Below are 14,377 nucleotides of genomic sequence, written 5' to 3'. Positions count from 1 at the left end.
TGGAACATTATTACAAGTGTGAAAAAGGTGATACACAACTGAGAGAGTCACTGACTCAAAGGTGTAACACGTCTGTCTTCACTGTCATTGTATGGTTTCAACATATTCATAAGCTGTTCTCCGGTTACTGGCAATTGTAAAAATAACCCTTCTTCCCTCCTTTGTTTAACGTAAAGAATTCTGTGAAGAAATCCTTAATTACAACACCATCACGTATAATAATTCATCCAGATACACACACTCATGCCAGAGCCAATTTTGCCTGAAACAACCTCCCAGAGTACTGCGCAGTACTGTACAGTACAATATACGGTTTAAACTTTTAAATTTAAAGTAAAATTGTTGGCTGATTACTGGCTGCTGAAATTTGGATTAAGGCAAAATATGGATTTTCTCAATTGAAATGTAAACCTGAAAGAGACACATTGTGTTCACAACAAGCTATAATAGTGGACTTCTTTTATATATTCTGCAAAGTAAAGAAACAAACCGAAAGTAATTCTCTGATTGGACTTTGAACCTCCTGGGTGCAGTGCTCAGTCCTTTGCTCGTTACCACTATAAGGACAATAAACATTTAAAAAAAAAATGTTTCCAAAACATCCACTTGTGATATTTTACCTGCTTAGTTACACATGATTCCATATTAATATTACTATCAATTGGTTTTAAATCAGTACAGCTGATTTTTACAGTTAGAGTAAATGGTGTTCTTACTACATATTCTTAGAAAAGGATAGAATGTTATAACTTTTTATGAAGTACAGTATATAAACTTTATAATGTTAGAATAAGCACGTTAAAACCATAACCCACTGTAAGTTACCAAGTTAAAGACTTTGATGCATAAAATATTTATGAAGAAGGTGGAATACGGTTGTTTGCTTTTGTCTAACAGCAGTCTTGCTTTTATAAAATGTACCTACTTTTTGATCGATTTAATTTTTAACATGCTGTTATACACAGTTTAAAATGATTAAAAGTCTAAACAGTATACTTAAATTCTGTAATTGGAAAAAGATTGTCCCTCAGCATTGACTGGAATTCGAAACCAAGCATTTTCTGGTGACAACCCAAATGCTTCACATGCCATGTTAAGCTTTCACTGCTCCACCTGGCGGTTTTACAAAGTAGTGCACCCCTATTTAAAAAAACTAGCGGTACCCTGCAACCTGTGTACCATGAATCAATACAGTATCCCCTGCGCATTTTGAATGGCTGGATCTGTACCTTATACAAAGCTTGACTAAATATGTAATCTAAGTGTTATTTCCTTTTGTTTCTGTAGTATCAGCAAGCTGTTCAGCAGTCCATACAGTTGCAGCAGCAACATATCCTTCATCAACAGATGATGATGCAGCCTGTGTTCCAGCAGCAGGCTCAGTATACAGCAGTGGTAAGCAGTCATTTGAGATACAGAGTAATGTGGCATAAAGACCAATAATGTTCAGTCACATGTGAGAATCCAAAAAGATAGAACACAGGCAGATTTCCTTTGATTAGCTATTGGTTTTACAGTCATCTATGTATTTAACTTCGCTAGTTTTATTCATATCTGTTGCTTAAAGTTGTCTTTTCACATATCCATGTTATGTATGTATAACCACTTTTTACTTAAAAGTGTTGTGTACAAGTATTCATGTTTATATAAAGAGTGATACAAGAGAATAAATATATGGATTAGAATGTGTTAAATATTTTTAAAAACATGCATTAGTTATACAGATATATTTAACTTACTTTCATCAGTTAATTGTCAGTTCTTTGCTTCATCCAAGGCAGGAATAGTTAATTAGTCCCATTCTGTAAAACATCAGTTAGGCACTAATGCATAATCTCTAGGAGATTATCCTGAAATGCTTTTCTAGGTGTTAGTCAGGGCATGGAAAGCCCACATGTGCTAAATGGGACTACAGTATACACAAAAAAATTACTTTTGCTGATTTTAGTTAAGATAACATAATTTTGTTGAGTTAAGATAAACCTTATTGTTTTATTTTTTAAAGTAGTCATAAATAGGCAATTTTACCCTTCTTATAGGTTTATATTTTACTTAGCCCTGATTGTTTTCACAATTAATTGTAAGATCATATAAAGATTGTGTAAATGTCCCTAGTTTAACAATATTGTCAAAGCAATGCAGTGTTCAGTTTATTTTTTCACCTACCTGTTCCCATCTGCTTAATATCAGATGCAATCTACTATAGGCCCTCAGGGAAAAGAGTGAAAGTGAAATTGATCAATGCTTTGTTAAATCAGAACATATGAAGAAATTACACTGTAAAGAAATGTAAAAAAAACTTTTTTTTACTTTTAAGGTGGATAATGATAAAGCTAATTAATATAAAAATATTCTTTACAAAGAGTAAAATTTTCATTTTTTTCATTATTTACTTACATTATTCAGAAAACAACAATTGTATATGTTGCACATTACTAATGTTGTTAAGAATAAACTTAAATAACTTGCATCAAGAACATGTACATTAATAGTTTCACAAAAAGAGGTACTTCACCAATTTGTATTTTGTTAGCATATATTCATGTATTAAGCAGAAATCCTTGATAAAATGTAGTTGTTGAGGCATGAAGGTTCAACAGCCAATTGTTTTTTCTACTTTTTAGTGTGGAATTACTACTTGTTCCTTTGTTAATTTAAAGACTTGCCTTGCTGCCTCCAGTAAATAATTCCTAACAAATTCTGTCATCTTAATTCTTCTGTTTCTTTCATCTTGTTATAAATGTACATATAGCACCCTGAGTGATTATAAAACAGCACATTGTATCTTGTTATGCGGTATGTTCTGTAAACTGTACTGTGTTACCAAGCTCTTCTAAATATTTCATAGATGCAGCAATACCATCAAGCATTTGCACAGCAGCCACATCATCAGAATCATCCCCACCAACAACAGACTCCGTTTCTTACCTCACCTCTGGAGTTCCAGACTCCTATAGGGAATTTCAGCCCAGCTGTGACAACTCATGTTGGGACTGTGGCAGTGGAGCCTCTGTTCAGCAACATGAGGTAAATCAAACCACACAAAAGTCCATTATGCTGAAAAACAGTTTTATAAGTTGTATAACACTTTGACACTATTAGTCAGGTGAGTGGTACACTACACTTCTTCATTGTTCTTTACATTTACAATTGCTGTGACACTTTGGCAGGGAACTTTAACTATCATTTATTTGCATTCACAATTGCTGTGATAGTTATGGGGCACTACCAATATCATTTAAAAAACAGTTGTTACTGCAGTACTATTTTGGTAGTCATCAGCTGCTGACTGCATGATTGCTTTATGGTCTGATCTTGTCAGATTTTGGAGGCTAAGCAAAACCTGGCTTGGAGACATCTACAGATCTAGCCATTTAGAATGTGTGCCAGATACTGCAGTGTCATTTTTTTAACAACTCCAACTCAAACCTATAGCAACCTATATGTCATACAAAAATATAAATGTGTGTTATGTCACCCCCATTAAACGATGTTCTTATTGCGTAAATCCTGCTAAACTAGAAGTGTTGAAGAAGGTGATATATTGTACATTATTTGCTGGAGCACGGTTTAGTTCAAACAAGGAAGTCCATAGAGTTCCCTCTGTTTATTGGTGCTAAACCTTGATGGGAAATTTTTAAAAAGTAGGTGAATTTGACAAACAGCTAATGTTGCTTAAAGTATTTAAAATCCGTCTGACTCTACTGCGTATGGTGGTTCTGTGGCTAAGGATCTGCACCTGTGGCTGGAAGGTTGCTGGTTCAAATCCCACAGCTGGCAGAAGAATCATACTCCGTTGGGCTCCTGAGCAAGGCCCTTAACCCCAACTGCTCCAGGGGCACTGTACAATGGCTGACCCTGCGCTCTGACACCAAGCTTCTCTCTTTCTGTGTGTCTCATGGAGAGCAAGCTGTGATATTTGAAAAAGACAAATTCCTAGTGCTAGAAATTGTATATGGCTTATAAAGTGATCTCTCTCTCTACTCTGTTAGCAGAGTTTGTGTTGACACACTTCACCTTTTTGAATGGATTTTTATCACCTTTGTCTGTCCAGTGGATGGGGGTTGTCTCCTTCCTCAATTGAACATCTGATACTTCCCCAGTAAACTGAGAGACTAAAACCCACTGTTGATAAAACATCTGCCTTGCGACATTTCTCATGTGACATTTAATATGACATTAAATTTCATTTAATTAAAAAGTAAAAAACTTACAGCTTACACAAAGATTCTAGGCTGATCACAAGGAAGAAAAATCACCCATTTTTATGCATAAAAGTGTTTTTTAAATCTCAAACCAGTTTGTATGGCTTTTAAAGTCATGCAATGTCTAATATAGGCAGGGACATTGTTTCTTAATTTTTATTTTATTTAAAAAGTAAAAGAATCAGTTGCCCATTGTGCCATACAATGTTATGTTACATTTTTTATGTTTTTGAGACTTCAGAACGCTTCGACTGATGCATAAAAAATTATCTCGTTATGAACTCGCATACACCTGGGATCCGCTTTATTCAAGGTTTCTAAAAATGCAAACAAGTACTAGATATTGTTTAAATAAAATCTGTGAAAATGTTCACAAATCACAATCTTTAAAATGCCTGTAGTTTAAAGGCTCTGTTTCATTTCTCGCAAAGTTATTGACATCTGAAACGTCATATCTCATAAACAGGCATTTTAATAAGAAAGAAAAGGTTATGGAAACCGGAGAAAACCAATTACTCCTTAAAAAGATACAGGAAGTTTGAAATTATTATTAATTATTACTTATTATTAATAAGTTAATACTGTTAATAATAATCAGATACATTATTATAGTTTTAGTGGTCTTTCAATACCACTTTGTTATTCTCGATTATAATTATGATGTATACAATTTTGTTTTAAGGCTTGTGTTAAATTGCGCCACTGCGATGAATAAAGTATTTTGAATTGAATTAAACTGGTTAAACTGGTTTTTACTCCCACTACTGACAGTATTCACGTTTGTTTATTCACATTTTTATTACATTATTAATATAATTTAACATTTAATACATTGTAATATGTAAAAAACAATAGTTAATATAGTGTAATATTTACTATTTTATTTTTTAAAAAGGAGTCTTTGTTAAAAGAAAAACTTGTGCCCTAAGCAGGAATTAAACCCAGATCTCCCAGATGGGGGCCTATCCACCAAACCCACTGCACCAACAGGCCATGAGTGAATGAGTCAAATTAAAAATAAAATATGTTTACAAAGAAAGTGGACAATGGTTATACTACCAGCTCTATAAATATATATATATAAATATTTTATTTAGATCCTTAAATTTATATTGTTATTAATTTCTTTAGTTACGTGATTACATATTATGTTCCCTATTAAGCGGATTCCAAAAGGTACATTTTTTACTGCAATAATGACAGCAAGTATTCATAGAAAAGGTTAAAACATTATAGCTTTTTACAAAGTATATAAACTTAATATCGTCAGAACGAGCACGTCAAAACTTCCAAAATAGCCAGTCAATACTTATGCATAAAATGGTCAGATGGTGCTCAGCTACCAAAAGTTCCCTTTGGTTGTAAAATTCCATATTAATATTCCATATTAAGTGGATTTAAACATCCACAGTAGAGAGATTAAATGAAGCAATCGTTTCACTAACAACTAATGCACCACAAGTGCCACCTATTGATCTTCTTTGGCCAGTGAATCACATGCTGCGGTAAAGTGCAGCTCCTGTAATGCGTTACGGGGCTTTAACATGCATTCTGAATGGCTACATATGTACTGACAGGAGAGACATCTTTCTTTAGACTTTTTAAAGAAAAACAAGTTGCTGGAGTAAGTGTAAACCAGTATGTGTCACTGTTTTCTCAGGACCAGAATTTCCAAATCAGTTTTTCCTTAATTCAGTTAGTGAAGTATTTTTTCTCTGCCTGATCTGCTGTGTATTATGGCTGCCAGCCCAAAATTGCCATGTATCAACCAAGTGGGTGCTGTATTTCAGTGGTTGAGGAAGTAAGTCCCCTCATACTATGCGTATAAAGTTCTTTGAGATTAACAGTACTATATAAATGCAATAATTATTCAAGTTTATACTAAATTGATTTAAAATATTAAATCATTTCACCTTTTGTTTCTCTAGAACTGCTTTATTGGATACTGAAGTAGTTGGTACCCCGGAACAGAATGTCAGCAACCCACCAGATATGTCTAGCTGGAACCCATTTGGAGAGGACAATTTCTCTAAACTAACGGAAGAAGAACTACTGGACAGGGAATTTGACCTCCTGAGAGCAAGCAAGTGTTGATGGCAATATATTATAAGTCTTGTCATTTAGCAGTAGATGTTGATTTCTAAAAAAAATATTTTAGTTTGTCATGTCATGGTTTATTATTTTGATATTTAACCATGCTTTCTAACATGTGAAATGACATTATTATATTTATACTAAAATTAAAGTAAGCTTTATATCTGTTCCTTGACAGAGAAACCTGAAGAAAGGACAGCAAGTATTGACTCAAGTTTAGCAATGCAGCAGACTTCACAAAAAACACTCTCAGAGGATCTCTTTGGCTCAGTACCATTTGTTTCTAATCCAGGCAAGTTTTAAGGAAGCAATCTGAAGAACAACATGGTTCCTTGAAATTAAAGTCATATTTAACTGATTTTAATTCCTAATAGCTACAACTGTACTTGAAAAACAAAAGTAATAAATAATATCAACTCTTCACAGAGCAATGAGATGAACAGGATGCGCATCTCCAAAGGAGGATGTATTCTCCAATGAAATTTATTCTACTCTGACAATGTTTCAACACACAAAGGACTTCATCATGACATGTACCTTTGACTAAACAGAAATCTTATATATTCTGACATTTATTAGCTGAAAGCATATTATATAAAAGGAAGCCTTATTTTCCACAGATAATGAAGGTTGTCATAAATATACTTCAGTTATCCTTTTCACAACATACACAGAATAAATCTAAAAGAAAATCCAAATGAAAAACTACAAAATACAAAACGTGTTACATTAATAATCATTATCAAAATATTTAAAAAGTGTATAAAATGTATTATTTTAATATATATATATAAAAGATAGATCTTATTTTTATAAGTCCATTAACATTTTTACTTAACCTCTATAAAAGTGGTTATAGGTCTGTTTAAGAGTTAAATTTACAAGGTATCAAAGTGTTAAGATGGAAAATCCATAATACTTCCTTCTTGAAAAGTACACTCTTAATATCTCCTCTCCTAAAGATGTGCAATTTCTCAGTGCCCACATACAGATGCAACCATTCAAAATGCACAGTAAAACCCTGTACCGTGCAAAATTATGTACAGTTCAGCGCGTTATACTGCAGTACGTGATTGGCCTATAGGCAGCACTCATGGTGCATTGGTTGTTAATGAAACGATTGCTTCATTTAATGTGTTTACTGTGCATGTTTAAATCCGCTTAATATTGAATATTAGTATGGAATTTTACAACTAAAGGGAAATTTTAGTCACTGAGCATAAAAAGAAGAGGAGCGTAAAGTGTCTGATGGTCATAAATGATATTAATTTAGGAATATGAACATATTATGTAAACTGTATATGGCCATTATTGGTAGTTTAAATAAAAAAATACACACCAGTATTCCACTTTCTTCATAAACATTTTAAGCATCAAAGTCTTTAAGTCGGTTGCATACTGTGGTTATTTTGGAAAAGTTTTTACGTGCGCCTTCTGGCTATATTAAGTTTATATACTTCATAAAAAGTTATAATGTTTTAACCTTTTCTATGAATACTTGCGATCGTTATCGCTGTAAAAGAAATGCATACTTTTTAGAATTTGATTAATAGGGAATATAATATGGAATCGCATATCTAAATAAATTAATAACGATATAATTATGTGTATACAGCTCAAATTATCACAGTAGTACACTATCTTTGTAAACATCTGCATCAATTTGACTCATTCATCCGTGATTACTTGGAAACTTTTTGCCTGGCTTTTTCAGCTACAGCTTAAGTTGTCTAGGAGCGCATTGGTGTAATGGGTTAGGCATGTGCCTTGCATGCTGGAGGTTGGGGGTTTGAATGAGTTTTCTTTAAACAAATAAACATTTCTTTGAAAAACTAAAATAGTAAATATTATTGACACTATATTGAATTTGTTGGTATTTCTAAATATCAAAACACATTCAAAGTTAAGTGATTTATTAATAACAACTAATAATTTCAAACTGCTTGCATTTTAAAATTGTATTTTGTTCAGGGTGATTTGTCACGGTTTTCACAAACTTCATTTTATTAAACGTCTATTTTTGAGACAGGGTGTTCCAGACTTCTGTTTAATTTCTGAAACTCCCTCTTTATTCCACGTTTTAACCTTTTCTATGAATACTTGCGCTCGTTATCGCAGTAAAAAACCTCATACTTTTTAAAATCCGCTAAATAGGGAATTTTATATGGAATCACTTATCTAAAGAAATTAATAATGATATTGTAGCGCATTCGCCCCGGGTAGAGGCTGAAGAGCGCCCGGCTGGGGTACACGGTGAGGGGCAGGACAGGAGTGGAAGTGGTCAGGGTGGGGTTTAGGAAGGCCGCTGACCAGTGCAGCTGTCCCACAGTGAAGCGGGCGTACAGTCTGGGGCGTACAGTTAAAAGCACCTTTTAACTCCACAAGTCTGAGTTTTTCTCTCCGTTCTATCCAAACACAAAATCATTACAATATTACTTTAAGGATCTAAATATATGTATTCATATACCTGGTAGCTATATAAACTTACTGTGATCCATGTTCTTTGTAAACATGTTTTATTTTTAATTTGACTAATTCGTGCATGATTACCTTACAAAAAATTTTTAACCTGTTCATCTCAGCTGTGTTTCCAAGCAGCCCATTTGTCAATTGGGGTTCTGTCTAGGTGATCCGAGTTCGATACCTGGTTCGGGCACAGGTTTTTCTTCTATTCTGTGGGTTTCTCACCCACTGCGATTCAGACACAGAATGGATAAAAATGGGAACAAGTCAGGCAGACAGAGGGAAGGGGGAGCGGTGAAACTGTTACCTGTCCTGGATAAAGCAGTTAGAAAATAGGTGGATTTACCTATTTATTTACCATTTGTGAAAAACGTTCCAATTTTAATGCGATATGGAAGATTTTATTAATAATAAATGACCTTGGACGGTCTGTAAACCGAAGAAGGGACAAAGGCTAGGACTGTCAACACCCCACTGTTTAATGTTATGTAGAATAGACAGTTCTGGGGGATGGGAAGGAATTTTCAGTAGCATGCACTGTTGTCACTGTTGCTGTTTAACATTAGATGTCCTATTAAATGTCCTATTTTTTCTTAACACTGTTTTTCCATACTGTAGTTTTAAAACTTGAACAAGGAAGTGCCACATGCAAACATCGCGATGTTGTATAGTTTTAAAGCCACTACAGTATAGCTTGTATATGTGTTTTTATTTATACTGCATCAAAGCTTAACTCATTCAGAAAGCCTGACATTACAAACTGAGTTAAAAGGAACATGTTAAAATATTTCCAAAATAATTCCAAGTGAACAAGTTGATGGATTCGATAATAATAGAGAAATCATAACAATAATCATGCCATCCAACTGAAAGAAGGACACTTAAATCAACATGAAAAGACTGTATATAAATTAGTTGAAAACACTTTTATGCACAGAAAACGGGTGTTTTTTCTTCTGCGCGATCATCTTAGAGTCTTTGTGTAAGCTGTAAGTTTTTTTATTCTTAATTAAACATTTTAAACACTTAATTTTGTAAACTCAACACGCATTACGTACAGAAATAAAATCATGTTTTCTACAGGTGTTAAGCAGATTAGCTGGTTGCTGACAAAATAGCGCACCGTAGACTAACCGTCCACCGCTGCCCAGTGATATAACTTTAATATAAACAAGATCTAGTACCTGGTGCAATGTTTAAATAAAATATTTGGAATTAATCGAATCCCAGGTGTGAGTTCATAAAGCCAGGGTTACATACTACCCCTACTTCTGCAAAACACCTTATTATCTACTGTAAAGCAATCTACTGAAAAGTGCTTTGTGTATATTCCAATCGCAGTGGGTACAGGGTGTGTGGGGACAGGTTTAGGCTGCAATTGAATTGGGGATCTGTATTCTTCACACCTGAAACATTGTTTTCTCTGAAAGCATTTTCCTCCCTCTTAAGCTGATCTTTTGCTGCCTGCGCATGCTTACACAGCTTCCTACGTGAATTGTTGCTCTTCACTGAGACAGCTTTAGAGAATTTTACATTTTTATTTTCAACAAACTGTAAATATGATATTTACATTGGTGTTTTTATTAATTTTTCACTTAAGCATATGTAGTGTCAGCTGTCAAGGAGAGCTCCTCCCCTCCCCCCCACAGACAGACTGATAAAGCAATTTTGAAGTGTTAACTATCCAGCCATTGCAAGCCACTGCAAGCCACTGCAAGCCACTGCAGCAGCCACAAATAAATAAAAAATAACCTTTTTTTTCTCCTGATGTTAACTGTAACAAATTGTCACGTTTCACATCCTTGCAAAACAACCATGACATTCTCATCTCATCGTGCCTATTGTTTAATGGGGATGACATAACCCACGTCTATATCACTGTACAACACAGGTTTGAGTCGGAGTGTCTGTTAATAAAACAGAGCGCCTTCCAATACATATAACTACTGCATGATTTCTTTATCCTTTTCAGCTAAATAAGGGGAATTAAACCAGTCAGAATCTCAGAGTGCCTATTGTAAAAATAACCCTTCTTCCCTCCTTTGTTTAACTTAAAGAATTTCGCGAAGAAATCCTTAATCACGATGCCATCACTTAATTTATCCAGATACACAAATTCATGCCAGAGCCAACAACAAACTATAATAGTGGACTGTTTTTATGTATTCACCATATAAGAAACAAAAAAAACAAATCGCACTTTGAACCATTGGGTGCAGTGCTTTGTCCATTACCACTACAAGGACAAAAGTTTTTTTTTAAAAAAAACGAATGTCAAAATGTGTCCGAAATGTCCACCTGTGATATTTTAGCTGCTTAGTTACACGATTCCATATTCATATAACTATCAAGTAATGTTAAATCACTACAACATTTATCTTTTTACAATAACAGCAATTGGTGTTCTTACTACATATTCTTAGAAAAGGATAAAAGTTATAACTTTTTATGAAGTACAGACTATAAGCTTAATGATGTTAGAACAAGCACGTTAAAACTAGAACCCACTAAGTTACCAAGTTAAGGACTTTGATGCATAAAATATTTATGAATACTTAAATTATTTATGATAAAGGAGGAAGGGTGTATACTTTTATCCAACTGAGCAATCTTGGTTTTATAAAATATACCGACTTTTTAATGTTTAATATTTAATATGCTGTAATACAGTTTAAAATTATTAAAAGTCTAAACAGTATACAACTTAAATTCTTATCTATATTAATATAACGATCAAGTGGTATTAAAAACAGCTTTTTTGTATAGATGACACTTGAAACGATTACAATCTAATCTTTCTACGTGTGATGCCATTAGAAAGTACAATATGCTCCTGCTTTGTTTAACGATGGTATGAAAAATAAATCTAAATCGTGAGAAAGCTATGCTTAAAGTTAATTAAGGGACTTAGAAGACAATGATAATGATTTACGTTGTTTAACTGTAAAAATGAAGTGATAAATGCAGACATGATTGGTGCCATTCGCACTGCGAAAGCTCAGGCTGTACTGCTTTCCCGCCTCTAACAGAGCGCAGTATTTTCCCAGCCTCTGATTGGAGGAAAAAAAGACCAGCTGATCTGTCCTTCATAACAGGAAGAGAAGAGAATGTGATTATTTTTTCTGTATGAAACGTGTGTTGCGTTTATGAAATTCAAGTATTTTAAACAAATAAAAAGTAAAAATCTTACAGTGTATACAAAGATTCTAAGATGATCACAAGGAAGAAAAATCACTGGTTTTTAGCACATAAAAGTGGTTTTAAACTATCTAAACCAGTTTTTTTACAGCTTTTAAAGTCATGCGATGTCAGGCAGGGACACATCACTGTATCTTATTATTTATTTCATTTTTAAAAAAAAATTAAAAATTGTTTGCCCATCGTGTTGATAGGCTGTTCTCTGATTACTGTCAATTGTAAAGAACAATAACCAGTCCCCCCTCCCATGTTTAACTTAAAGATTTCCATTAAGAAATGCTTAAACACAAAACCATCATGTATAATAATTCATCCAGATACACACACTGGAAACAGTTTTGCCAGACAACCAGAGCAAATCAGGTGTCCGGGTTGAGGTCTCCTTTAGCCCCGCCAGCTGGTTCCCTGTTGAATGACACTGACGGATAGGGTTCAATCCCAGGCGGTCTACTATAAAGTACAGTTAATTATTTTTTTAATTCCAAGTTAATTTGTTGGCTGATTACTGGCTGCTGACGTTTGGCTGAGATATATGAAATACAGAGTTTCTCAATTCGGGTGTAAACCTGAAAGAGACACATCATGTTCGCAATAAGCTATAATAGTGGACTATTTTTATGCATTCAGCTACATGAGAAACAAACCGAAAGCAATGCTCTAAGTCATTACCACTACAAGGACAATAGAAGTTTTTTTTAAATAAACGAATGTCAAAATGTTTCCAAAATGTCCACTTGTGATACTTTAGCTGCTTAGTTACACTGTTCCATATTAATGTAACTATCAAGTGACGTTAAATCACTACAACATTTATCTTTTTACAATTACAGCAAGTGGTGTTCTTACTACATATTCTTAGAAAAGGATAAAACATTATAACTTTTTGTGAAGTACAGAATATAAGCTTAATAATGTTAGAACAAGCGTGTTAAAACCAAAACCCATTTTAGTTACCAAGTTAAAGACTTTGATGCATAAAATATTTATGCATAATTAAAATATTTATGATGAAGGTGGAAGGTTGTGTACTTTTGTCCAACTGAGCAATCTTGCTTTTATAAAATATACCAACTTTTTAATGTTAGTGATTGACATGCTGTAATTCACAGTTGAACATTATTAAAAATCTAAAGAGTATACAACTTAAATTCTTAATTGTAAAAAGATTGTCCCTCAGCAGTGACTGGGATTCGAAACAGGCCGTTTTCTGGCGACAGCTCCAATGCTGTACATCAGATGTTAAGCTTTATTAGCTCCATCTGGCTGTTTTACAAGGTGCTTCCTGATACTATTATCATATTTCAATTTACATGCGGTATCATGCGCCACGCCCACTACGTTTTTAACGCGGCGTACTCCATACTTTTTGAATGGCTGGATCTGTACAGTATCTAAGAGAGGTAATTGCATGATCATCTTCAACAAAATTAGTATGCACTGTATATAATAGCTTATGACACCTTATGAAACTATAGTGTTCAACTATTTTAATAGTTTTAATTTCCTTTTGGTTTAACAATGTATACTTTTCCATATGGATAAGAAATGTATAAATATCTACAAAGTATATTGCGTGAAATAGATCCTTTTTAGATCACCTTTAGTTTATCTGTGTGAGGATGTCTGAAGGAATAATTTTACTGTGCTATTACATTAAGCACAAGATTCACATTAATACCCACCATCAGGCAAGGATGTCAGAAGTGCTTGGGTGAGAAAAACAAATCTGCCTTAACTAAATAATTCTTTAAATTTTGTCTACATTGACTGTTTTTGTACTGCACCTTATTATTTGATCACATTTGAAACAGTAAACATTTAGACTTAAACCACCAATTAAAAAAGTAAATCTTGCATATAGTTTAATCTTCTATAAGGACTACTAAATTCATAGTAATAATAAGAATAAGAGTATTAAGAATAATAATTTGAATAATAATAAATTCTATATAGTCATGCCAAGGAACAAGTAAATGGTTTATTCTATGCTGAAAAGAGAAGAATATAGTCATTTCCATCCAGAGATCACCAAACAGTTTATAGATTCTTTGGTACATTTTATGACAGTCTAGTAATGCACTGTATTGTGGAAAACATTGAAGTACAGACTTGCAGATCCTTGTTGCTCAATAGTGTTCACATATGTTAAAAAATAATAATATATGGTGAAATCCAAAACTGAATGTTTGATTCAAGAGACATTATTGAGGAAGACAACAGATGCCCTCTTCTGGATTGAACAAGCTATGTCATTTTGGCGAGTTGTTTTGACAATTTATTTGCCTGTTTGTTATTGACAGTTATCACTGTGGTACTTTTTTAATATATAATTTAGTGTCTGGTAATCTTTACAACACAGTCAGCCTGAAATAGATAGACATCCCTGCATTCATGTTCACTTTTCATCCAGACAAATG

General features: G+C 33.6%; 1 protein-coding gene across 1 annotated transcript in view; it reads left to right on the top strand.

The window, feature by feature from the left end:
- Positions 1–14,377, top strand: part of bmp2k (BMP2 inducible kinase) — a 131,265-nt gene that overhangs the window by 93,885 nt on the left and 23,003 nt on the right. The window contains exons 12-15 of the mRNA XM_088910372.1: positions 1,288–1,395; positions 2,849–3,027; positions 6,134–6,288; positions 6,478–6,591. Of these exons, the coding sequence (XP_088766498.1) occupies positions 1,288–1,395; positions 2,849–3,027; positions 6,134–6,288; positions 6,478–6,591 (556 nt within the window). The remainder of the gene's footprint in view (positions 1–1,287; positions 1,396–2,848; positions 3,028–6,133; positions 6,289–6,477; positions 6,592–14,377) is intronic.

This window comes from Atractosteus spatula, chromosome 3, assembly GCF_055471065.1.
Source record: "Atractosteus spatula isolate fAtrSpa1 chromosome 3, fAtrSpa1.hap1, whole genome shotgun sequence".
Classification (NCBI taxonomy): domain Eukaryota; kingdom Metazoa; phylum Chordata; class Actinopteri; order Semionotiformes; family Lepisosteidae; genus Atractosteus; species Atractosteus spatula.
Note: the sequence above shows the minus strand (reverse complement) of the source record. Positions and strands in the feature narration are given on the sequence as shown.